At 46.4% G+C, this 25,970-nt stretch overlaps 2 protein-coding genes across 4 annotated transcripts in view; one reads left to right on the top strand and one right to left on the bottom strand.

Moving 5' to 3' along the window:
• Positions 1–1,975, top strand: part of PPP2R1B (protein phosphatase 2 scaffold subunit Abeta) — a 41,292-nt gene extending 39,317 nt beyond the window's left edge. The window contains exon 16 of the mRNA XM_080642430.1: positions 1,685–1,975. Coding sequence (XP_080498556.1) covers positions 1,685–1,840 — 156 coding nt within the window. The 3' untranslated portion in view covers positions 1,841–1,975. The remainder of the gene's footprint in view (positions 1–1,684) is intronic.
• A 775-nt stretch (positions 1,976–2,750) lies between these two features.
• The window catches only part of SIK2 (salt inducible kinase 2), a 130,849-nt gene continuing 107,629 nt past the window's right edge, over positions 2,751–25,970 (bottom strand). For 2 of the 3 annotated variants that reach the window (XM_080642425.1, XM_080642427.1), the window contains 7 exons: positions 20,309–20,473; positions 9,948–10,176; positions 9,168–9,452; positions 8,866–9,029; positions 8,141–8,251; positions 7,354–7,445; positions 2,751–6,098 (listed from right to left, as the gene is read on the bottom strand). In XM_080642425.1, coding sequence (XP_080498551.1) covers positions 5,507–6,098; positions 7,354–7,445; positions 8,141–8,251; positions 8,866–9,029; positions 9,168–9,452; positions 9,948–10,176; positions 20,309–20,473 — 1,638 coding nt within the window. In that variant the 3' untranslated portion in view covers positions 2,751–5,506. The remainder of the gene's footprint in view (positions 6,099–7,353; positions 7,446–8,140; positions 8,252–8,865; positions 9,030–9,167; positions 9,453–9,947; positions 10,177–20,308; positions 20,474–25,970) is intronic. The other variant, XM_080642426.1, reaches the window with a different exon arrangement.

Genomic DNA, 25,970 nt, shown 5'->3' with positions numbered 1-25,970 from the left:
ATTATCTCTATGATTTTTATTTCTGAAATTGCAGCCCCCAAAGGAAGCAACCTTCTTTTCTGTCTGTTCACTTTCCCTTCAGAGATTTTGGTGGAGGCGATTTCTCTTAACCATCAGTGGTGGGGAGGTATCACCACACCAATTTCCTTGATTGAGAAAGTTTGGCCAGACAGGCATCACAGCCTGTGGCAGGTCCCAGTGATCTGTATTTGCAAATGTGAACGTCATTCCAATCTGCAGTCTTATTTCCTGGCATGCTATTATTCTATTTTTATTTTTTTTGAATTGATCTTAGAGAGGAAGGGAGAGCTAGAGAAACATCAATGATGAGAGAGAACCATTGATTGTCTACCTCCTGCACCCGCCACACTGGGGATCGAGCCACACTGGCCAGGCTATTTTATTTTTAAAGCTCCCCTCTACCTACCCACTTTGCTTCTGAAAAAACAAAGTATCAAAGTATGTTATTTTCTTTAATCATAAAAGCGTCTAATCAGCACTTTTACTTGATGTACCTTAAATGTAAAGCAGTACAGCCCTCCTGGGGCCCAGGTGAGGTCAGATTCCTGGGGCTGAGTCTGCTGGCCAGCAGGGCGGGCTGCAGCTGTGCCATCTGGCCCCTTGGCAATCGAGGAAGAGGTGTCCTTCCAGGGCATACTTCTGTGGGAAATGACCGTATGGTATAACTGGGAGAAACTATACGTCTTTAATGTGAACCTACACTTCTGTAGTTAGTTAGCAGGGCTGCAGGCAGATCTGTGGGGGACACATCTCCTTAGCCTTGCTCAGAGGGCCACCCGGAGGGCCCTCTCCCTCCAAGCCAGGCAGCTGTTGAGGGGAGAACTGGGCCGAGGGGAAGATGTCACACTCACCCAGTGCTTAACCGACTGGGGGGTTGGTACATGGGCTGTTTGCTCACGAAGCGTCAGCTGTTGTTGATGATGGGAAAGGATATGGAGCGAGAAGCCAGAAAGCCCAAGAGTTTGTCTTGGCTCCGCCACTGGTGAGCTCTGCGCCCTCAACAGCTACCCAGACTTCCGACAGCTTTGGTTTCCTGGCTGTAATGTGAGGACTGTGTGAAGGTCCAGCTACCTTCAGAGAAGTGTGAACAGAGAAGATCACCGTGGAAGTGCGTGGTACACTAACGCGCAAACCTCAGCAACGCTCCTCTGGACAGGCACGCTGAGGCCTGGGCCGGAGTGTCAGCACCAGCATGGCAAGGTCTGTGGGTGGCGAGGTCTGAGGGCAGTGCGGCCACCTGTTTCTCAATCCGCGTGATCACAGGCCCCAGTTCTGCCCACGTGGGATGTAGACACAACCAGCTAGGGTGGCTGTCAATCTGGAATCAGCCAGGGGACCCTTGTGGGGAGCAAGCCTGTGAGGGGCCCTGTGGGACCAGGCTCGGGCCAAAGGTGCCTTGGAGGGCCTGCCCTCGTGCACCTTGCTGCTCCCGGGGGCCGCAGGCCGACAGAAAGAGCTCTGAAACGCGTCACTTCCTGGGATTCAGGCCAGGGGGGCCACACTACTGAACCTACCAGAGGAATGCATACGTTCAGAAAGGGGCAGATGACACTGCTTTTGTCCACACGTCACTCTGAAAATAAGCTCTGAAAGGTTCCAGAAGCAACAAAATGATCCAATACGCCTGCCTATACAATGACTCCAACCAACGACCTGCTCTCCATTTCTACCTTCGATGTCTAGGCACAAAGAGACGGAGCAGCGCAGGCTTCCGAGGAGGCAGGAGGGGCAGCCCAGGTTAGGGCCCCGACAGGGCCAAGGTCAGCCCGCACAGGGATCACGCAACCGTCCCCGGGACCTGCTGCCAAGGGCACTGTGAGCTGTGTCTAGAGGACTGTGGAAAGGTCCCTGGAGGACGCGTTTCCTGTCACCAACAGGGACTTACGCATGACTGCGATGTCGGTTCATAAATGTCACCCAGAGCTGAGAATTCTGACCCCACACAGACCCCTGTAAGGACCTGGGCTGGACTAGGGATCAGAGGGCCCCCAAAGGAAGCCACTCATCTCACCGTGTCCACGCATCTGAACGGCCTGCCCCTAACCAGAGGCTGCTCTGGTCACCGTACACCCGGACCCCTGACCACCCAGAATGGAGGCTGCCGCTGCTCACTTCTCTTTACCTTCTGGGCCATCCAATCACTCTCCAGCTGAGAATACACCCTCTTGCCAACCCAATGGCAGACTTTTCTCTAGGCGCCTGCTTTCAGGCACTGATCACAGTGTGGGCCGAGGCCAGAGTTGGAGGGCACCGGGCCCCCACTAACCAACTCAGGACCTGGCTTGCTCACTCAGTTCTTCATTTCCAAGGAAGGAGGGGACCCTCGCTTTCTTTCCTGGGAGGCAGCTGATTCAGAAAGGAAGGGGTTTCGTTTATATAAGAACAGACCCTTTAGTCCCCTTTCCTAGTTCTTCTCCGAGGGCCCCAGATGTTTCTCATGAAGAGATATTTTAGGGTGGCTGGTGAGGAGACCCTGTTCCCCTGGCAGCAAGAGGGCACAGCAGGCCTGGGAGGGCCAAGGCGGCGAGGGGCTCTATCAGGGAGCACGCACCCGTGTGTGACATGCTCTGTCTGCTTTGCTGAGCCTAGCATGTCAGTTGCATGTACGAACTAGAGACATTCTTGCCAACTGGACATTGCAGAATTAGTGTATTTTCCTGAAATAGAGACTAAACCTGGATTAAAAAAAGGACAAAAACAAAAAATAAAGTACCACACATATTGCAGTGTTTGCTGAATGAAATTTTTACCTCATGTTCATCTCCCCAAGTCTCTTCAGAGGAGTGGGGTTTACATGCCAACAAAGCCAACGATGCCTGTACAATAGGGCACACGCTGCTGACGCGGAGTGCCGGGAGCCGGGGCAGCGGGCAGCAGGGAGGAGCCTTCCCAGGGCCCTGGAGTGTCTGTGAGGAGTGCACTGATGGAGCTCACCCCGTCACCGCTGAGGAGCGCAGCTGAGCAGGCAGGGCTGGGAAACACAGACGGGCACAGACCCAGTCTCCCCTGCAGCTGTTTCAGTGAATACAGAGGGCTATGGAACGTACTGATTTCTGCTTAAATACACGAGAAAAGCAAACAGGAACTTACACCCCAGGCCCAGCAGGCCAGCTCAGGCGAGGCACCAGGTGGGTGCCTGTCCCCGACGGGCCTGGCCACCGTTGGGTGCTTGCCGAGCTCTGTCTCTGGGTCCCTTGGCTTCCAACAGCTTCTCTGCTGCCCCCCTAAATGGCCTGATTGCCTGGCACAGCCTGGGTGTCCTGGCTAACAGGCTCCTGGCCTTGCTGGGGGCAGCTGTTTCTGCCCACTTATAACCACACTTCTGTGACTGAAATGAGCAGCCCCACGTTCAGTATGGAAGGATTTCAGTTTCACAAATATTACAGCACTTTTTTAGTAATTTTGGGAAAACATCTTTCAGTTTAAACAAATTAAGCCCTGTTTTATAACTGGCATATTTTGCAAACACTTAAAACAGATTAGAGACCTTAACAGAAGGATCTCTTAAATATTTCACGAAATCATCAATCTTAAGCACGAGGGGGGGGTAAACCATCACCAAGGAACATCATTCGTTCTTCCCTTTTCACTGTGTGCTCCTCTCACAGAAATGACCGACCGCCCTCCCCCGCAGCCATCCTTGCTGACCCAGTCCCGCCCACGCCCACGCCCAGGGCCCCACGCAGAGTCCAGGCCCCAGGAGCCAGGAACAAGGCTGCTCAAGTTACCAGCCGGGGAGGGGCTGGGCTCGCAGGGGCAGAACAGGACTCAGACCTTCCGGCTCCTCCTCACCTGCCAGGGACTCACTACGAAGAGGGAAGGCAACCTAATGTGTAGGTGTCCTGGACGGAGCTCAGGGTGGCGGCTCTGCTCGGTGCTGTAGAAAACAAGGCTGTGCCTAGTGCTGTGGTCGGCAAACTGCGGCTCGCGAGCCACATGCGGCTCTTTGGCCCCTTGAGTGTGGCTCTTCCACAAAATACCACAGCCTGGGCGAGTCTATTTGAAGAAGTGGTGTTAGAAGAGGTTTAAGTTTAAAAAATTTGGCTCTCAAAAGAAATTTCAATCGTTGTACTGTTGATATTTGGCTCTGTTGACTAATGAGTTTGCTGACCACTGGCCTAGTGCATTCACCTGCTGACAGGATGGCAGCGAGTCTGTAAATAACACTGAATTTGTGACGCATGGATGTTACTGTCCAAATGACAGGGACTCATTACACAGTTAGCTGGCTGTAGCATCTATTTCTTACTTATTTTGATGAATGAACTGTAAGGGTTAAGTTTTACTAGTAATACAGTGAGTTTGGCAGATGATTTGCTTCCGTGGCTGACACATCTGTGGTTTTGAATATTGCTGTAATACTCTAACGTTTCATTACAAGTCAAACTTTAAGGAAATGAAGAATGCGATTCCCACACAGTGGAAAACAAACTGAAGTGACTTTGGATTTAGCATTGACATGAATGGAAACTTGGTTTCTACAGAAAAGAAATAATTAAAGCATGATCTGGGAAAAGGCACAGCACTACCACTTCACATGGGAGAGAAAAGTTCATTCTTGTTCTTAAAACTTCTAAGTCCTCTATGAAACTGTCTGAATATACAAAGCTCAGGAAACTACTAGCAACATATAATATAGTGTGAAGTCCAAGTAGTTACTACATTTGAAGAGACACCATGTCCCCGTCCCCGTCCCCTAAAGGCCGACTGCCCGACCGGAAGTCCCCACAGATCTGTGGGAAGCCCCCGCCTTCCTGGCCCAGGGCCCTCCTCCGATGGCTCCTCGAGGTCCTCGCCCCAGCTCCCGCTGTGGTGTGTCCTGTGGGTTCTCCAGGCGACATCTCCGGAGTCCCGAGCCCTCTGCGTCTGTGACCCAGGGCGCCTTCTGAAGAGGCGCTGCTGCTCTGAGAGACGCCGCCGTCGGGCTTAGTACCAGCTGGTATTTAGTGGCCCCGAAACAGCTCACGCTCAATGCTCGGCGACGGCCTTGGGGACAGCGTGCATCAGCAGCTCAGCACTTATGCTCCGGCGACAAAGCACAGCCTTCCCTTATGTCCATGCATCACATTCATTATGTATCCTGATGTGCTTTTAAGCATGCTGCTCCTTGGCGTCCGTGAAAAATACTGCCTCTTCCCTCCACAGAGAGTGGCACACGTTTCCCTGTGTTCACCCAAGTCTCCCTTGATAACTGGTGTAGTTCTGTATAAAACCTAGGTCTGAATGTCTTATAAAAACATTTGTCGGCGTCTCCGTGAGAGCTTGCTCCACCCGGCCCAGCCGTGTGCCAGCATGGGCCACAGGAAGCCGTGAGGGACCGAGCCAGGAGGGAGCGACAGCCACCTGGCCAGGCCCTCCGACTCCAGTTGGGCAAGTTGGTTCTCCCCTTTCGGGAGAGGACAGAAAATAAGCTTTAAATGTAAAAGGCTGAAATAGAAATAAAAACACACGTGCTTACGGACCGGTCCCACTTCCTGGGCTAGGGCTAGTTCACCAGGACGTAGCCACTGTGCTGCGGGTCCACGGCCTCCAGCATTTCACAATCAAAGAGTCCGGGGAACTCGGAGAGGGCGAGCGGGTCATAGCTGGAGGGGTCACCCTGCAGCCCCGAGCTCCTGGGACAGTCTGGCGCTGCCACGCCGCCCTGCTGGGCTCCGTCCAGGGAGTACTGACGGGGAGTGGGGTAGTCTGGCTCAGGGGAGACAGTGCCTGGCAGCTCGCAAGTCTGATAGAACTGTAAGGACGCTGGGGCAGCTCCCGACTGTTGAGGTGGTGGCGGTGGCGGTGGCGGGGGTGGCGGTGGCGGCTGCTGCAGGTGCGCCTGAGGGCCCGGCGAGGAGGGCAGGGGCCGCAGCGGCATCTCCGGGTACTGGCCGAGGAAGGGGCTGTACTGCATTTGCTCAGAGGCTGCCAGGACAGGGCTCAGGGGCTGCGTCAGGCTGAAGGGTGGTGGCTGCGGTGGTGGCGATGGTGCCTCCTGGTGGGGCTGTGGGTATGAGCTCTCCGCTATCTGCATCTGGTTAAAGTATGCCTGCAGCTGTGACTGCTTCTGGAGGAAGAGTCGCTTCTGCTGGAGTCTACATTGGCAAAACCAAGAGAAAGCATGTTAAATCTTCCTCAGTGACAGCAATTTTAATGTAAGGCAGCGTCAGTCACCAGCCTCAGCCGCTCACTTCTCTTTCCATGGCAGAAAAAAAGTGGGGGGTAGGAGCAAAAAGTGTTGCTTTTCTTCAACCTAATCTTACTTTTTGTCCCCCAAATCCGACTGACCTCAGTGTGACAGTAAATACTAACTCATTTTCTCTAAGACGCTGAAGTTTTTCTCCCTATGAAGTGAGAGGCTGATTTCCCAGGTGCAATGTCAAAGGGGTGGGGTGGGGGTGTTCCTTGGCCTCCCTGGGGGCCTTTGGTTGATGGGTCAGGGCCATGCTGCTCCTGCTCGTGAGGCCAGGGGGCAGGAATTACTGCAAGGGAGGATGTGAGACGAAAAGGAAAACAAAGCACATTTAGGGCTGCTATTCCCTGGCAGGCTCACAGCCGCGTTAGCCGTCATGTCTTGGACACTGGCTCATGCATCAAAACCCATTTCCCACCCTGGCCAGGTGGCTCGGTTGGCACATCATCCTGAACACCAAAAGGTGGCAGGTTTGATTCCCAGTCAGGGCACTTCCAGGAGGCAACTGATTGATGTTTCTTTCTCTTTCTCTCTTTCTCTTTCTTTCCCTTTCTCTCTCTCTCTCCCGCTCTAAAAACATATACTTGAGCCGAAACCGGTTTGGCTCAGTGGATAGAGCGTCGGCCTGCGGACTGAAAGGTCCCAGGTTCGATTCCGGTCAAGGGCATGTGCCTTGGTTGCGGGCACATCCCCAGTGGGAGGTGTGCAGGAGGCAGCTGATCGATGTTTCTCTCTCATCGATGTTTCTGGCTCTCTATCCCTCTCCCTTCCTCTCTGTGAAAAATCAATAAAATATATTAAAAAAAAAAAAAACATATACTTGAGGATTAAAAAATAATATTTTCCTAGTAGAGGCAACACCAGGGTGAATGGATACACCCAGCAATCTTTTTTTTTCTTTAATTGATATCATAGAGGAAGGGGGTGGGAGAGAGAGAAACATCAATGATGAGAGAGAATCATTAATCGGCTGCTTTCTGCAAGCCCCCACTGGGGATTGAGTCCACAACCTGGGCATGTGCTCTGACTGGGAATCGAACCGTGACCTCCTGGTTCATAGGTTGACGCTCAATCACTGAGCCACGCTGGCCAGGCCCCAGCATTCTTAAGTCTTCCACAAAAGAAAGTGACTTCTTTGGCCAAAGGCGCTCTCTCACCTGTGTTCCTGCAGCTGCTGTTCAAGGCTCCGTGGTGGCTCCTTACAATACAGCTGACAGGTGTTCTGGGCTTTTGACAGAAGGCTGGGCTTCTGGAAGAGCAGAAAACAACCCAAGCATGACAATGTGTTGCCATCTAGGACACAGTCATCAGACTGGGCCGCTGCCTGGAGGAGGAGACTAAATGTGTCCTCTATAATCCATGGAGGGTGAAGGGACTGATGACACTTGCTCACTAGGACCCTGGGAGAGCTTTGGGGCCCACAGCTTTGGGTCAGCAGGCCTGGGCTGTCTCAGCTCTACCCTACTTTAGTTTCCATTCCTAAAAGTCCCCTGGGACTGCAAGGTTTGTGGAGATTATAAACAATGAGAAAAGTGAGGCTAAATCTCCATGACAAAGGCAGCAGCACCAGCTGAATGAACAAATAATTCATCTTTTGAGATTTTCAGGCACCAATGGGACAGCTGATGTTTAAAATCTGCAAACCTGAGATTTCCATTTTACCTGTTATTCATGAGGAGGCATAACATCAGGAGCAGAGGCCATGGTCCCCTTCCTGCCACTGTGGTGGTATCCTTGCCTGGGTCTGAGGACAAGTCCACAGCCATCACAGAGCATAACCTAAGTCTGAATGTGTTTCCAGAAACTAGAAGTGCACTGTCAGGCCCCCTGCCTGTGAGGGATCAAGCCGCCACCCTAGCGAAGGCCTGAACAAGCCCAACAGGCGTCTGCTGTGCAGAAGGCTGGTCCTGGCCAGCACAGCTGGAGCAGCAAGGGAAGACCCACCTGGAGTCTGTGCTGCAGGTACTGGGCCTCCAGGCTCTGCCGCGGGGACAGCGGGGGGTGCACGCTGGTGGCAAGTGCAGGAACGCCTTCTGGCTGCTGAGCAGCTTCCTCCTGAGGAGCAAGGGCAACACGTTTTCAATTCTCCAGGAGAAAGTTTCAGCTTTTAAGTTTAAGCACCTGGCAAATGCCCAAGAGGAACTCCAACCATACACACGACCCTCACAGCTTTTGCACAGCCAGCAGGTGGATGGTTCGTCATTTACAGAAAAGCTACCCATGGACCTGCAGGGAGCGGTCACCTCATCAGCGCTGGGCACAGGCGCCATCACCTTCCCGGGCTGCGAAGGCTAGAACAGCCTGGATGCACTAACAATAGGCTCAAAATAAACTTACTGGATAAATAGCATTTTTTTGGTATTTTTAGCACAAAGAATCCATTTATAATATTTAATGAAGTAAAGTTTATTATTCTAAATTTTTGTGTGTGCGCCTGCGGGGAGACAATCAGAGGTAATTCACATACAATCTGCCCTGTGCACCAGACACAGCTTGACGGTGTCAAGGCCTCATCTGTCAACGGCTGGTGGCAGCAGCAAGAAAAGTTTTCCCAAAGAACATGTTTGCTCCTGGCCTGGAGTGAGTCCTCCCAACGAAGTGACACATCTTCAGGACACACTCACTCCTTGCACTCGCCAAGCCACTGCGGAAAGGGCCCGAGCACTCACCTGAGGGCGGCTGCCAGCCAGGTCCTGGAGCTGAGGAGCAGCTGACGCCAGGCTGGGGTCGACCTCTGGCCCCATTTGTTCATACAGCAGCTGCACTTTGTTCAACTCTAGGATTCCTTTGGTTCTAGCCAGATTCTGAAGATGTTGTCTGAACGCTACAATTCCTGGAAGAAAGCGCAATGACCAAAGTTTAAATAAAACACAGGCCTCTCAGTGATTACAGGTATGATACCAATATGGCCACCACCCCTCATATCCTACCAGCTGAGAGCTTTAGAAGGCAGGAGGGGAACGGCAGTTACCTTGAGTGAGGGAGGTGTCTGAGGCCCTGCGGCCCTCCCTGAAGCTCACGGGTGACCTGTTGTGGGCCTCTCTTCTCTGGGAGGTCAGGGCCTGCATGGCTGGGTTGGCAGGTCTCAGGCTTATGAAGGGAGATGCCATGCGAGGTGAGGGCTGGTTGGCTAACATGATGTCTTTAAGGGAAGGGTTGTCCTCCAGAAAGTTCAGGTCCCTCTGAACAGACCCCATGTCATACTCAGAGTCCACACTGTCAAGGGAAGGGTTGTCACTCATGGAGAAAACTTTCCCTTTAAGAGAAAACAGAGCAGATATGAGGAATAGCAAACAGTGTCTTCTTTGAACAAGAGACACAAAGTGCAGCCAGCTTGAGTTCTCCTGGTGACAATGTCCTTAATCTCCAACCAGCACATTTTTTTCAGAACCATTTTTCACGTCAATTTAATCAGCTTTGAGTTTTGTTGGAAGAACACTCCACAACCTGTGCCCCGCAGATCTCTGCCACCCCAAAGAGCCAGGGTCCTGGGTGAGTCCCCAGCACTCGGTGAATTCTGGGAGTGAGGAGACAGCTCAGAAGCGAACCATTAGCATATCAGCAGCTGCAGAGCAGGCCTACCCTCAGCTGCTGAATGTTGTCCACAAAGGAAAAAGCAGACTGGTTTCCACAGGGGAAATACTCATTATGGACCACATTCTAGGAGCTGGTTGGTATCATCACTATCTGGTAGAGACTGGACTATGACTGATAGTGTGCAGACTTTGCTGCAGTTCAGTGGATAGCATACCTGAACGCGGCACCATGACCAGCTGATTGGTCACTTCAGACAGAGTGTGCCGTCTCTGCCCACCACGCGTGGACTGGAACGCATCAAAGGCCTGGCTGGGGTCTTCCTCGGCCTCTCCCTCTGTCTCCAGCCCTTCATCAATGGAGGTTTCCATCATGCTGCTGGGCAGGGACTGGCACCCCTTCCTCACCAGGACAGGAGGCACAGGGTCCAGCAGACAGCCATTGACCTAAACGTCAGTGCAAGAGGAAACTGTCAGTTGCTGCTCTGCTGAGACATTCGAAAAATCCACACGGGAAACATGTCAACACTGTGGCAAATTAGTAATTAAGTAAAATACTGAAAATGTACAGATGTGTTATTAATGACAACATGGAGAGGCAAGCCAACGGCAGCACTGAGAGACAGGAGCCCAGTATGGCCGAGCCAGCACTGCCTCCCAGGTTTCTCTGAGTCATCATTACAATAAACAATTTTTTTTTCAGCAGTTTTCAGATGAATAGGGGTACATTAAGTTGATGCCTGCCAGTTATTTCTTTAAAATAAGGGGAATGAAGAGGGGGAAGATGAGATTTTTAAAAAATGCATGGCTCAGAGCTAAGAAAAGAGTAGTCACCAGCATTCTTCTAATTTTCAACCACAAAACATACTGCAAGGTTCCAGACATACTTTTATGTTTATAATTTAAGTACCTAACTATCTGGTTAGGTCTTTAACTGGTTCTATGTGTTTGAGGAATGGAAAAAAGAACTCTTTAAAGATGGACTGATACCACAAAGAGGACTGAAAAAGACTCACTGGCAAACAGCCCGAGCCTTATGTTACAGAATAACAAGCGACTCAGGTCCCAGATTCCTGCAGAGGCACGGAGCCCTGTCCTCCAGCCACACACACAGCATCCCCAGTTCCCATCCCCCAGGGGGAGCACAGCATAGCTCCCAGGCAGCTGACAAGCAAACCAGCTAATGGCAGCAGAAACAGCAGACAAAGGGGAGTTGTGGTTGCCTGCTCCTCTGGCTGGTAAAAGCCCCAACCAGGAGGCAATTATTTAGCTCATTACCTTAACTATCCCCCCGGGGAAATCAATCTGTTTTCTCCTATGAATAGCTGCTCAGGAACAGCCAGTCACAGACACTGAGTTGTAAGCAGACTTTCACCTGAAATACACTGGGTAGAGCTTTTGTTTCCTTTGGAAGCAGGCGAGGCGCATGTGTGAGAGGTGACGTGGGACGTCCCTGTGCCAGACACAGGAACTTTCCTCTTATGGCAACTAGTCTGAAGGCGCTGCAAGGCCCTTTATTTGGAGAGGGAGCCTTGGGTGACTCAGATCTTTGTTTGCCTGGGGGAGGGGACGGTAATGCCATAAAAACTGCTTTGGGGCTGCAGCCATTACTTGGATAAGGTGGCCAATGCATTTTAAAGTGAGGAGGGTCATTTAAAAGGAAGTGTTAGATGCTTCCGTTCCAGACTAAGACCCATCTTCCCCATGGCACCAACAAAACCTGAAATCTGGTCAGCAACTTTTATTCTGCCCTTGGCCTTTCTCCAGATAAGTTTTCCTTTTTTGACTACACTTAATAGTTTTCTTGTAGGAGAGAATGGCTGGCCGTTTGGAAACTTATTCATACCTCTAGGTTCCTTAACTGTCTACTAACACAATTTTCTAAGACTAGCAGAGGATGATTTAGAAATGAAAAAAGCAACAGAGAAAGGACTGTTATAAAGTAATTATCTATCTTTACACTTACAGCCTATGTCAAAATTTTATCAGATACTTCTTGTAGTATAGTCTTACAACCGCCAGAGCCTTATGTCCTTTTTGTCCTTTATTGAGAAAAGTTACCTTTTTCGGAGAACTGAAAAACCTTTCAATCTCTCTGAATTTGTAATTTTTCCTGTCAAATTATCTGCTTATAAATTCATCTCATCTAAATGTTTGAAAATGTTTGCTGAATTCAGTTTCATCCTGGCACGGCAGAAAACAATGACCGTTTCTGAGATGATATTTAATGATTAAATCAGAAGCAGTGTGGAGTCCAGCGCACAGGTGTGATCATCTTCAGCTATGAGTTCACTTCCTGGAACAAGTGATCTTCATGCTGCCCTTCCCTGCCAACTTACTACCAGGACACTTGATAAAACAAGAGCCTAAATGTAGTTCTAGGATTTTGTGATTGTAATATTGGGCTGACCAACCTAGGCTGCTAGAAATATGATCTTTTGCTCTAGGAAATAATCTAGGCTAACTGTAAATTACAGGATTTCAAATATAACACGGTTAAATGTATATTTCCCAATACACTGATTTTGTCTTTCCTTAAAGCTCAAGCAATCACTTCACTTCTAGTAAGAGACCTCCTATGCATGTAGGAATTGAACTGTGAGACTCTACCACTAACTGATACCATGTGCCTGTGCTGACCACAAATACAAGGTCGTAGCACAGGTAGACTGTTATGGACAGAATGTGTCTCCCCCTAACCCCGAGTGTGGCTGAGGAGACACAAAAAAACTCTCTCCATACGAGCAGAGGAAAGGCCCTGGAAGGACATTGTGAGAAGCCAGGAAGAGAGCCCTCACCAGAAATCAAATTGGCTGAAACCTTGATCTTGGGCTGTAAAAATACATTTCTGTCGTTGAAGCCACCAGGCTGTGGTATTTTGTTGCAGCAGTCTAAGTAGACCAATACACAATATTAGCCAGTTGAGTTTGGAGGCTGGGACTGTGGCTTATTGAATTTGTATCTAAGTGTCTAACAAGCCTGGCACATGTTGAAAAGGTGCTATGGGGCTCAAACCTCAGCTCTATCACGTATTAGCAAGTTGCTTAACTTCTATAAGCTAACTTCAATTTTTTTTCACTTGTAAAATTCAAGTAAAGTTGTTTGGGAAGATTAACTAAAATAATCCTAATATATAAAAACCCAGGGTCGTAACATCTAAAATGACCGAAGGCTCGACCAACTGGAAGTCAGTGCTGGGTTGCCGTGGCTGCCCACTGACTGCTGAGGGGGCTGCAGATCAGGCCCGAGGAGAGAAAAGCAGGGTCTGATCCGTAGCCTCCGTGGCAGCTGTTGATCAGCCTTTGACTTTCTCTTTCTCTCTGGGCCTGGCCAGCAGCTGCACCTCTCTTTCTCTCTGGCCTCCCCTGGGGCTGCTGATCAGCCCCACTGATAGGCCCAGAGATGCTGACTGAAATAGAAACAGACTAATCAGAACCAAATCTGGGTGATATGCGCGGAGCCAATGGCTGCCTAGGAGGTGGAGCTTTTGATGCTGACTGGCATAGAAACCGACCAATCAGAACCTAATCTGGGTGAACTGCGAAGGCAGAACCTAAGGTGGGGGCTGAGGAGGGGTTTTAAGGGCAACAGCTGTTTGGTGTAAGGTGTAAGAAAGCGATTCAATTTTTTAATGACCAATTGGGCAGTATAGTGCATATGGCTGGATATCAGTCCTGATATAGGGATTATGTATTTTTGTCTGCCAAGAGCATATCCTCCTGCTGAAAAAGGCTCCCCCCTATTTAAGCAATCCTATCCTATATAATCTATACTAATAAAAGGGTATGCTAATTAGACCGGTCCACTGGCCATCTTCCGGACGTCTGACTTCCTTTCAGACAAAGCCATGGTGGTGGGGGCCAAGGCAGAGACTGCTGGGGCGATCAGGCTGGAAGGGGAAGGTAGTTGGGGGCGAGATCAGATCGGCAGGGGAGGGCAGTTGGGGGCAACCAGGCCGGCAAGGGAGGGCAGTTAGGGGTGATCAGGCAGGCAGAGGCAGTTGGGGGCGATCAGGCAGGCAGACAGAGAGGTTAGGCAGGCAGAGGGGTTAGGGGCAATCAGACAGAGGCAGTTAGGAGTGATCAGGCAGGCAGGCAGGTGAGTGGTTAGGAGCCAGCGGTCCCAGATTGCGATCGGGCCTAAACCGGCGGTTGGACATCCTCCAAGGGGTCCCCAATTGGAGAGGTTGCAGACTGGGCTGAAGTAACCCCCTCCCCCCGTGCATGAATTTCGTGCACTGGGCCACTAGTATATATATAAAATGGCACAGTACCATAGGTCCTCAATATATTGTATCTATTATTACTTATTGACCAAAGAGAATGCTTTATAATAATAAAACATTTTAAAGCATCAGAATGAAAGGAAATTTTCTTTTAAAGCATTTTTACCATCTTGAGTTAAGTTAAAATAAACTTAAAACCAGGCGAGGAAGAAAAGAACTGGATAAGCCGAGTACTAGGAATGTCTCTGAAGGAAACACTCAAGTGGCACAAAGATTTAGATACAAGCATATTCTCCTGAAGCATGTAGGAGAAGGAAAAAAAATGGAAGTAACTTATGTTTAAAAACAGGAGAGTTCATAGTTAAATAAGGATATATCTAATACGATATCTTAGGCAGTTAAATATAACTCATGATTTCAAGATTTCATGATATGGGAAAAATGCTCATGATGTTATACTATGTAAAGCAAGATACAAAATGACATATCATAGAATATAATTTTTAAAAAGTCTACCTACTTACTGAACCACCGTACACTCACCCACCCACCCAACTGTCCATCTAACTGTATCTATAACCCCCTCTTAGGAAATATACCAAAATATACTTATCTCTGGGGTAGTGGGATTATAGATAAGTTAATTCATTCTTCGCTCTCTGAATTTTCCCTATGTGAGTTTGATTGGTTTTGTTGTTTCCAATTATATATTTAAAAATTCAAATTCAGATATAAAAGTGCATTTCTTCCCTTTACCAAGCCTGAGAGGTGAACACTGTTAGGAGTTGGATGTACATCCTTTTCAGACCATCTCTTAGGTGCTGTACTACCTCTATAGTAACAGTTATTAAAAATGTAAGCAGACATGGAACACCTTTACTACACTGGCACTTTCAGTTTAGCCTCACAGTTCCCTTCTGCTATCCAGCTATGAAGGTGGAACTTGGAAAAGCCAGTTATTATCATCTCCAATAAAATGTTAAGAGAGACTGAAATGTGTGTAAAAAAATTCATGATTCCCAAAGAAACTCTCAAAAATGACTGACACAACAGGGTTTGTGCTTCTGCCTTCCAGATGGTCTCTTTGTCACCTGGGTTTCAGTTAGTGCTCAGAGTTGGGTGACTGTCTCAGAAGGGTGCCATTTTTTGGAGGAGCCCCAAACCAACATTTCAACATGAACTCCCTAATGGACTTTACTGACAGTTTTAAGTTGAGGACTTTTAGGAGGGAAGGAGAAGTGAAAGCTCTGAGATGCACAGTACCTGCCACCAATTGAGATGTAAAGGGGTGAGCAATACATGCAGTTAGGAAGCATCTTCTAGAAGACAACCAACAGGTGTTACAGTAGTGAATGAGGATAAAGCCGTAGGACCCACATGGGAACTGGATCTCTGTCTGCTAGTTTGGGGTGTGTGGACATTTACTGATGGGCCCCAAGGAAAGTACTAGGGAGGAAAAGGCATGAGCATTAAAAAAAAAAAATAAAAAAATATATATATATTATTGATTTCAGAGAGGGAGGGTGAGGGAGAGAGAGATAGAAACATCAATGATGAGAGAGAATAATTGATTGGCTGCCTCCTGCACACCCCACACTGGGGACCGAGCCCACAACCCGAGCATGTGCCCTGATTGGGAATTGAACCATGACCTCCTGGTTCATAGGTCAATGCTCAACCACCGAGCCACGCAGGCCAGGCAGGCACGAGCATTTTTGCTGACATAAACAAAATGGTCCACAAGTAAGACAGTGTATGTCTACGGGCTGGCAATGTGCCAAAGTGGCTCTGCCAGTGTGGGTGGCCAGTTCTAGAGTGGTACTGCTTTTCCTACAAATGCAAATACACCATCTAGCTACTATCTATATCTTTCACAAAATCATTCATTTCCTGTCTGTTTCCTAGCTACGGTAACAATCACAAGCTTTAAAAATAGCTTGTCCTATATAATACAGTAGACAGTGCCCAATCTGTGTTTTGGGCCAGATGCCCTCACAGACAAGATTTTAGCAGACTGCAATTTAATTTTTTCAAGGGACTTAGATCTTAAAATAAATAAATTATGTCACCCCAATGTAGTAGCAGTTTATGAGATTACTGAACATGCCAGGCAACCACGGCGCAGGGAAAAAGACTGTCCCCAGCAGGTGGTGTTCTCAGGGGCATGGACACTCCTCGTGTTCAGCACTCCGCTTACCAGCTGTGTGGCAGCCCAGCATCCAGCTGCCTTGACTATGCTCTAGCTAAACTCAATATTTAGCTTCTGAATCAGTACTGCCTCCAGAGCCCCCTATTTCTGATAATGGCACTCACCCTTCCCATCATCAAGGCTCGAAATACTACTATCAGTTTGTACTTCTCTCTGGACCCTAACAGTCTACCAGTTTTATCTCTATGATCTCACTTATACTAGTAGCATCCCCTGCTCTCCGGTTTCGGGAGCACTATCCTAGTTCAGGGCCTCTTTGTCTCCCCTACTGGACACATGTTCTAACTCTCACTGTCTTTGTCACCAGTCTCTCTCCTATCCAATGTACCCCTACACCTCCTGGCTAATTTCTGAAGTACAACATGGATCATAGTGCTTCTTTGATAAAAAAAATTTCAATTGTTTCCTACTACCTTGAAAAAGTCCGTTTGAAAAAACTCTCTTGATGATATTGTGCACATTCCTAAACAGAGCTCCCTAGCCTGGAGAAAAGCTTACAGTCCCTGATGTGCTGCTCATCCTTCTCCCGCACGACTCCCCTTCACAGCCCTTTCCTGAGATGCCCGGAGCCACTGCACTGGCTCAGAGGGGGGACCTCGGCTGTCCTGCTGTTTGCTGTGCTCGGGCTTTTCCCTCCCGAGGTGTCACACCATTTCCATCCAGCCAGATTCTGCACCTCTCTCACTGCTAGCTCTGACAGTTCACCCAAAGACTTTCCTGTTCAAATCAGCTAAAACCAACTCCCCCTGCTTCCTTCTAGTCTTAAATCACTTTGATTTCTATTTCTTTAAACCAGAGGTAGGGAATCTTTTTTCTGCCAAGGGCCATTTGGATATTTGTAACATCAGTCACAGGCCATACAAAATGATCAACTTAAAAATTAGCCTGCTATATATGGTCAAACATTTAATTAATTCACCCCTAATGCCTTGGCAGGGCCAGACCAAATGATTTAATGGGCCTTCTACTGCCCACCGGCCAGATATTTCCCACCCCTGCTTTAAACCAATAATGAATGATTAGAAGAAGAATTTAAGAAAATTACAATTGCATTTAAAAGCATATTATATCTAGGAGTAAACTTAACCAAATAGGTGAAAGATCTGTATTCTGAAAAGTATAAAACATTGAAGAAAGAAACTGAAGAGAATACAAATCCATTGCTCAAGGATTGGAAGAACGAGTATTGTAAAAATGTCCTTACTACCTAAAACAATATGAAGATTAAATGCAATCCCTATTCAAATGCCAAGGGCAGTCTTCTCAGAACTAAACAGCTACAATAATCAAAGTAGTATGGTGTTGGCATAAAAGCAGATATACAGATCAATGAAATAGAATAGAGATCCCAGGAATAAATTTTCCAATAAACAAATAAACTCCAATAAATAATATATTGACTTATATAGTCAATTAATCTATGACAAAGGAGGTAAAAATACACAATGAGGGTCAATATAGTCTCTTCAGTAGTGGTGTTGGAAAAATTGGATACATGTAAAAAATGAAACTGGACCACTTTCTTGCACCATACATAAATATAAGCTCAAAGTGGATTCATGATTTAAATGTAAGACCTGAAACCATAAAACTTCTTGAAGAAAACAGGCAGTAAACTCTTTGACATTAGCCTCAGCAATATCTTTTTGAATATGTCTCATTGGGCAAGGGCAACAACAATAACAACAACAAAAATAAACAAATGGGACAACATCAAATTACAAAGCTTCTGCACAGTGAAGGAAACCATCAACAAAAAGAAAACTACTGAATGGGGAATGATATTCATCAACGATACATCCGATAAGAGGTTAATATCCAAAATATGTAAGAAACTCATACAATTTAACATTAAAAAACCCCAAACAATCCAATAAAAAATGGGCAGAGGACCTAAATAGACATTTCTCTAAAGAAGATATCCAGATGGCCAAAAGACATATGAAAAGATGCTCAACATCACTAATCACCAGGGAAATGCAAATCAAAACCACAGTGGGTACCACCTCACACTTGTCAAAATGGTCACATAAAAAAATCAAGAACTAACAAGTGCTGGTGAGGATGTGGAGAAATGGGAACCCCTGCTCACTGTCGGTGGGGATGCAGATTGGCGAAGCCACTGTGTAAAATAGTATGTAGGTTCTTCAAAAAAATAAAAATAGACTCAGGAAAAAAAAATAAAAATATATGACTCAGGAATATCACTTCTGGGTATATATCCAAAGAAACCCAAAACACTAATTTGGAAAAGCTATATGCACCCCTATGTACATTGCAGCATTATTTACAACTAGAGGCCTGATGCACAAAATTTGTGAAAGAGTAGGTCTCCTTCCTCTGGCTGCTGGCACCGGCTTCCCTCTAGCACCTGGGATCCAGCCTTACCTTCAGACCCGGGCTTCCCTCCGGCCGCCAGCAGGCACCTGGGACCCGAGCTTCCCTCACAGCCCTGGCTTTGTCCGGAAGGATGTCTGGTCTAATTAGCATATTATACTTTTATTATTATAGATAGTCAAGACATGAAAGCCACCTAGGTCTCTATCGACAGATGAATGAATAAAGAAAATGTGGTGTATATATACAAGGAAATATTGCTCCCAAGGAATGAAATCTGGCCATTTGCAACAACATGGATGGACCTAGAGGGCATTATGCTAAGTGAAATAAGTCAGACAGAGAAAGACAAATACCATATGATTTCACTTACATGTGGAGTCTAAAAAAAAAATAAATCAAAAGACATGAGGAAATAAAACAAAACCAACCCATACATACAGAGAACAAGCCAAAGGTGAGGGGGCTGAAGGAGGGGTGAAAAAAATAAAGGACCTATTATATTTTATCAATTTATTCAGAATCGGGCACATTGTTTTTAGTTATGCATCATGTCTTTTCTGCTACATTATAAACTTTGAGGCAAAATTAATGTCTGACTCACCTTTTATTACCTAAACAGGCCAAAAAAACAGGAAACCAATACTTATTAAGTACCTACAATTTGGCCAGAACCTCAGACATTATCTTAATCCTCACAATAGTCTCATAAAGTTGGTAGTCTGATATTACATAAGAGAAACAGCGGTTCAAAGAAGCTAGTCAGGCCCTGGCTGGAGTGGCTCAGTTGGTTGAGCGTCATACCATGCACCAAAAGGTCACAGGTTCGATTCCCAGTTAGGGCACAAGCCCAGGTTATGGGCTTGATCCCTGGTAGGGGCATGTGGTAGGCAGCCTATCGATACTTGTCTCTCTCTCTCTCAAATCAATAAAAACATATTAAAAAAACACAACAACAGCAAAGAAGCACACCAGCCTTCTTGTCCAAGTTCACCCAGCTAGCAAAGAACAAAGTCTATTTTGAACATACTCTAAGACCTGCCCATTTGTATGATCCTTTGTATATCATTTGATGCTATGTATATAAAACACATATTAGAAGTAAATATCCATTAAGTGAGAGAAGCTGTCCCTGTTCACATCCTAAAAGCCACCTGCATGTAGTATAGCAGGATAAACTTATCTCCGTTAAGCATGTCCAAACAGGACAAAAAGGATGTTTGACCAGAACAGACGGCACATGATCGCGGAGCTGCAGTCTTTTCAAGAAATCTAAGAATGCTCTTTTTAAAAAATATATATTGTATATAATCTTACGTATATTACCCTGGAAAGATATAAAGAAAAGTCCCTGCCTCTAGGAGCTCAAAACTGAGCCAGGGATAGATACATCCCCACAACTAACTATAATACAATATACACATTTCTTAGAAGAAAGGCAGTCAACTCAGACAGAGCCACGTCAGCACCAGTTATATTTGTTTTCAGAATTACAATTTATTTAAAAAATATAAAACCTATGTGTGATCTAGAAACTTGAAAAGAGAAGGATTTGGTGAAGGAAAGAGAAGGAAAGCTTTTGAAAAGGACATATGAGGTCTGACAAGTTATGTAAGTGGTAATGATAAGGCGGTGACGAGAGACCAGTTCAGCCCTGAACGCTCTTCTCAGGCTCTGCTGCTCAAAAACAACACTCCTGAGTGACATGAGGACAGGACAGAGTTCAATAAAGTCCAAGTCCAACACCTATGGACCCAAATGAAGTCTCCAGCCAACCTACAAGCTCAGCCTCTCAAACACACGCATACCTTTGGAGTGTCAACACACTCTTCTTCCATAAACGCTGCTTCTGCCTGACAGCCGGATGCTGGAAATGAAAAGGCCTCCACATTGGATGCCTGTGGGAGGAGGGTAGATCTCATCAGTCGCATATTTGGTGAATGCATGGTCACCGGGAAGCCCACAGTTTGTGCCTGTAAATATGGCAAGAACAGACAGTTTAGGAACACTAATACCTTCCATATAAATACACACATTTCTTAGAATAAAACAACTGTTCCTGATACAACTAAAGGATAAATCGTTATTTGTTGGAAACTCCAGAAAAGGGATTGATTTGAAGCAGTCTCAACAATCTATTATTCTGAGATAGGCTGTACAGAATTTCATTCCTGTTCCATGTGAGGCACACAACTTTCCCAGAGATGACAAGAAAGCTAGTCTTTCTAAGGAATATAAGAATGCTCTTTTTAAGAAAATATTCAACAAACACATCTACACTAATAAAAGAGAAACATGCAAATTGACTGTACCTCCGCTATGCCCACCAGCCAAGCAGGGGTGAGTATGCAAATTAACCCAACCAAGATGGTGGTGGCCATGGAGCTGAAGTGAGCAGGAGGCTTGGGTTGCCCTGGCGATGGAGGAAGCCAAGCTTCCCACCCGCCCTGGCCTCCGCTCAAGGCTACAAAGTTTCAATTATAGAAGATAAATAAATCCCAACCAAGATGGTGGTGGCCATGGAGCTGAAGTGAGCAGGAGGCTTGGGTTGCCCCAGTGATGGAGGAAGCCAAGCTTCCCACCCGCCCTGGCCGGCCCTAGCCTCCGCTCAAGGCTACAAAGTTTCAATTATAGAAGATAAATAAATCCCAGATACCTGCTTCCAGCCGGCCCTGGCCTCCGCTCAAGGAGGTGCTGGGAGCCTGGGCCGGCCCTGGCCTCCGCTCAAGGCTACAAAGTTTCAATTATAGAAGATAAATAAATCCCAACAAAAATGGCGGCAGCCATGGAGCTGGAGCAAGCAGGAGGCTTGGGTTGCCCCGGCAATGAAGGAAGCCAAGCTTCCCGCCTGCCCTGGCTGGCCCTGGCCTCCGCTCAAGGAGGCACTGGAAAAAAAAAAAAAAAAGAAAAAGAAAAAAAGGAGGGGCTGGGAGCTTGGGTCGTCAGGGGATGATTAGGCCAGAATGGGACAGCAGTTGTGGGTGATCAGGCTGGTGGGAGATGGGGCCGTTGGGGGTAAGCAGACCAGCAGGGAGGCCAGTTGAGGGTGAGCAGGCCGTCAGTGGGGGTCAGTTGGAGGTGATCAGGACAGCGGGGGGGGGGGCAGTTTGGAGTGAGCAGGGGGGCACTGGGGTCAAGCAGGCCAGTGGGGAGGGAAGGTGGGGGCAAGCAGGCCAGCAGGGGGGGCAGTTGGGGGTGAGCAGGCTGGCGGGCGGCAGCTGGGGGCGAGCAGGCTGGCAGGCAGAGTGGTTAGGGGCAATCAGGCAGGTGAGCGGCTGGAGCCAGCAGTCCCAGATTGCGAGAGGGATGTCTGACTGCCGGTTTAGGTCCGATCCCTGTAAACTGGCAGTAGGACATCCTTTGAGGGGTCCCAGATTGGAGAGGATGCAGGCCAGGCTGAGGAACACCCCACTCCCTGTGCATGAATTTCATGCACTGGGCCACTAGAATTGTATATAATCTTACGTATATTACCCTGGAAAGATATAAAGTCCCTGCCTCTAGGAGCTCAAAACTGAGCCAGGGATAGATACACCCCCACAACTAACTATAATACAATACAAAGGACACTGCAGTAAGTGCTCTCTATCTGCCTGTGTTTGTGTGTGTGGGGGGGCAGCGGGTAAGGTGGTGTGTATTTTTTGGCAAGGGCGTGTGTGAAGAGGAAGAAGAGAGCAGCAGCAGTAACTCAGAGGTGACAGGAATGCCATTCTTTCAAGGAGACACAGTCTGAACACAGCTTGCTGACCCAGCTCAGAGAGATGCTTATTGCTGAGCAACTTCAGTTCCTGAAGTCAACCTACTAGAGAAAGCGCTACTGGCGGTGCAAAGCCTGTTCTTCCTGTCTCCTTTAAGTAAACAAGCATTACAAACTCTCCTTTAAAAAATCATTTTAAAAAGAAGCTTCCTTCCTGACAGTAGGCAAGGATTAATTTTAAAGATGAAACTGTTGGACAATCCTTTCCTCCTCATCTCTTCAAAACTAGCAGAATAATTCATTAGATGCCTTTTGAATATTACAGACATTGTAAACATCTGAGGGAACAATCATCAGACTAGTTTCTAAAAGGCAGAGGAATGGCCTGTATTTTTTCTGCCATAATCACCTCAATGGGCATAGGATGGTGAATTTTAAATTCAAACAACAAAAAGGAACAAACAGTATGATGCTAGCTTCTCCTCTTCCAAGCCCTGGGATTAATTCCTGGCTCCATCACTTACGAATTGTGCGCACTTCACTAGGTTACTTAACCCTCTGAATTTTATTTTTCACCAGTAAAAATGGGCATAATACAAGTGAAGTTAGTGTAAAAGGTAGCATGTAAAATCCTCCACTCAGTGATGCTAATTCCTCCTTTTTTTCTCCTAAAGTCTTAAAATGATCACAAGAATTTAACATAGGAATCAGACTGCAAAGTGAATACAGTTTTGTTCTCAGACATTATCTAATGGTTCCCAGTTAAAATTTCAGGTTGATGGTTTTCAACAATGGGGAGATATGTCAGAAATACACTTTATATTTGAATATACTTTAAAAATATTTAGAATATACTTTATATTTGGTATATTCCAACATCATTGGGTATACTTAATGAGATGAAGAAAAAAATAGAGCCCTAGCTGGTTTGGCTCAGTGGATAGAGCATGGGCCTGTGGACTGAAGGGTCCCAGGGTTCAATTCTGGTCACATGCCGGGTTATAGGCTCGATCCCTAGTGGGGGGCATGCAGGAGGCAGCTGATCAATGATTCTCTCTCATCATTGATGTTTCTATCTCTCCCTCTCCCTTCCTCTCTGAAATAAATAAAAATATATTAAAAAGAGAAAAAGAATAAAATAGCAATAGCAAAGTGTTGGATTATTATATGGATAGTTAAAACAGAAAAAAATACATTGCATATTATTCTGAACATGATAGCTTTTCTTATATCATCTTCCATAGGCTTATATCCTGGGCCACTTTTGAGGCTAAACAACTTTTTTTCCTTTCAAGCATTAGTCATTTAAATTACTTTTTTTAAGCCACCATATCACAATGTAAAATTTAAATTTCCTAACTAAGTACTTTTGGTATATTCTGCTCATTCTCATCATCAGTTTTTCAAAGGATAAAGCTGAACTGTGATTTCTGTTTCTCAAAACTATTACACTGCCCTACAGGAAAGTGGTCCACGTCACCAGGTGAAGGTCTTTCTGGAAGATACTGCCTGGGAAGTGAGACGCCCACCTGGCCACTGTGATGAGCTGCTCCCTCCAGAGCCTGAGCCTCCGATTAGCTGTGACTTTTTCAGGGCAGGGCCGTCTGTGCCCGACAAGTGTAGCACTGTCCTAGACAGCTCTCTCATCCAACCTGGACTCCGACACCAACTTACCGTGAACTTGGTAAGGACAGAGGAATCACATTTTATCGTGACAATCACTTCATGGTAGGTATTCGGGGTCTACTTTTTAGGATTCTTGCAATCACTGAGGGGACCTACCAGCTGTTTTGGAAATAGGTAAGTTATAAATATTCAAATGGTATGCTCAGCACTACAGAGCTGACTAAAGAATATGTTATAATAAATAGGTGGCTTATTAATATCCCCACTTGTTTGGTAATAAACAATGATCATCTCTAACTAATGTAATGACTTTAAAACCATGTTTATTGTTCTGAATCTCTTCTGATTCTGTTCTTTCCAGAATCATGAAAATTAAAATAATGTTTCCTCCTATGGGAAAATTTTATTGTTCCAATAAGAACATGCATGTTATTGACAGAATTGTGTCCCTCCTCCCCTGCCCAAATCCATATGGGGCAAAAGTAGGTTTACAGTTGTACAAAATAGCAATAAATAAATAAATAATATGAGAATAAACTTTCACATACTCACAACTGTAAACCTACTTTTGCCTACCCCTGTATGTTGAAGCCCTAACCCCCCAATGTGACTATATTTGGAGATAGGGCCCTTAAGGAGATAAATAAGGTTATTAAGACATAGGGTGGGTCCTGGTATCCCTTTAAGAAGAGGATGAGACACCAGAGATCTCTCTCTCTGTCCAAACACATGCAGAAGAAAGGCCATGCAAGGGCACAGCCAGAAGGCATTTGTTCACAAACCAGGAAGAAAGTCCTCACCAGAAACCAGCCCTGATCTTGGACTTATAGCCTCTAGAACTGTTACAAAATAAACTTTAGTTGTTTAAGCCACCCACTTTTACGTTGCTTTTTCTTACAGTTGTGGAAAGCAGTAATTGAAGAATTGGGATGAGTGTTTCATTCTTGTCTGCTTACAGTTGATGGAAACTTGGAGTGGAAGAGCTGTTAAGAACTAGGAGTTAGAAAAAGGCATGACCTTTTTTCTCAGTAGTCGTCTGCACTCAATTAGATGCAACATTTCCTGCATATTATACAGCAATGTAAGTACTCTAACTCTATCTAAGATGGAAATCTCATTGTTTTCTAAGTAGTATCACTAGACCATGCCTCCTTAAGGGCATGGCCTGTTTCCTAGGAACCTCTGACATAGTGGCTGATACACAGCGCTCTATTTGCTGAACTGAGCTGCTGGTATAGTTTATTACTTTATCTTTGTAGCAAACTTATGAAGCAGGCATTTCTATTGCTATTTTATATTTAAGGACACTGAAGCTCAGAGGTGCTGACTGTGAGGTCACTCAGCTCATGGAACCTAAGGCCTGCATGATTTGACGCTCATGTAACCTTTGCGTGGGACTGTGTCATTGTCTCAATTTCTTTCTGCTGCATCAATCAAGTGATCTGTACTTTTATAAAAACATTAGAACATCAAAGAATTAAAGGGAGAAGATCCTATGAAAACTTTAAGCAGATTTATTTTCATAAAAACAGAGAAATGTATTTTCTAACAAGTTCAGCACTAAACATTAGAATGTGAAATCTTGGAGGGAAAGGGGCACCTTCTTCTGTTGCATCCAAAGGCACTGCACTAAGACAGTTCATGAAGGTGAGCTACAGATCCTGCTCCAATGACATACATTTTAAGTCACAGTGGTAAGTAGTTTTCTAAGGCAACTTGGGTCAATGTATAAAATGAAGAGAACTCATGGGGTGTGTGGTAATAAAAAATTACCAAACGTAAGAAGCTATATTCTATATCCAAACCCCAAGCCAGATGAAATATAATTTGGGATCTCCCATGGTATTTGCTTCAAGTTCAGATATGAAAGGAAGTTGTGTACATGTGTATGCTCCAAAGCAACCATTTAAAGAGCCCCCTCCCTCACGTGTGCAATGATAAGAACAGAGACCTGGGAGGGAAAGCCTGCTCCAGCAGTGGGGCTCTCTGCTTCTCTCTTTGTCCTGCAGTGTTTTCGAGAGGGAAGGCGACCACTATATCTCACTATTACTACCCCAACTCAGGAATTCTCATGTTACCCGCTCCTTTCCGTCTTTAAAGCAAAACCATTCAATGTTGAAGGATTCCAAGTACTCAGAGATACTCTA

The sequence above is a fragment of the Plecotus auritus genome (genome assembly GCF_963455305.1).
Source record: "Plecotus auritus genome assembly, chromosome: 9".
NCBI lineage: Eukaryota > Metazoa > Chordata > Mammalia > Chiroptera > Vespertilionidae > Plecotus > Plecotus auritus.
This window is presented reverse-complemented; position numbering and strand designations above follow the sequence as displayed.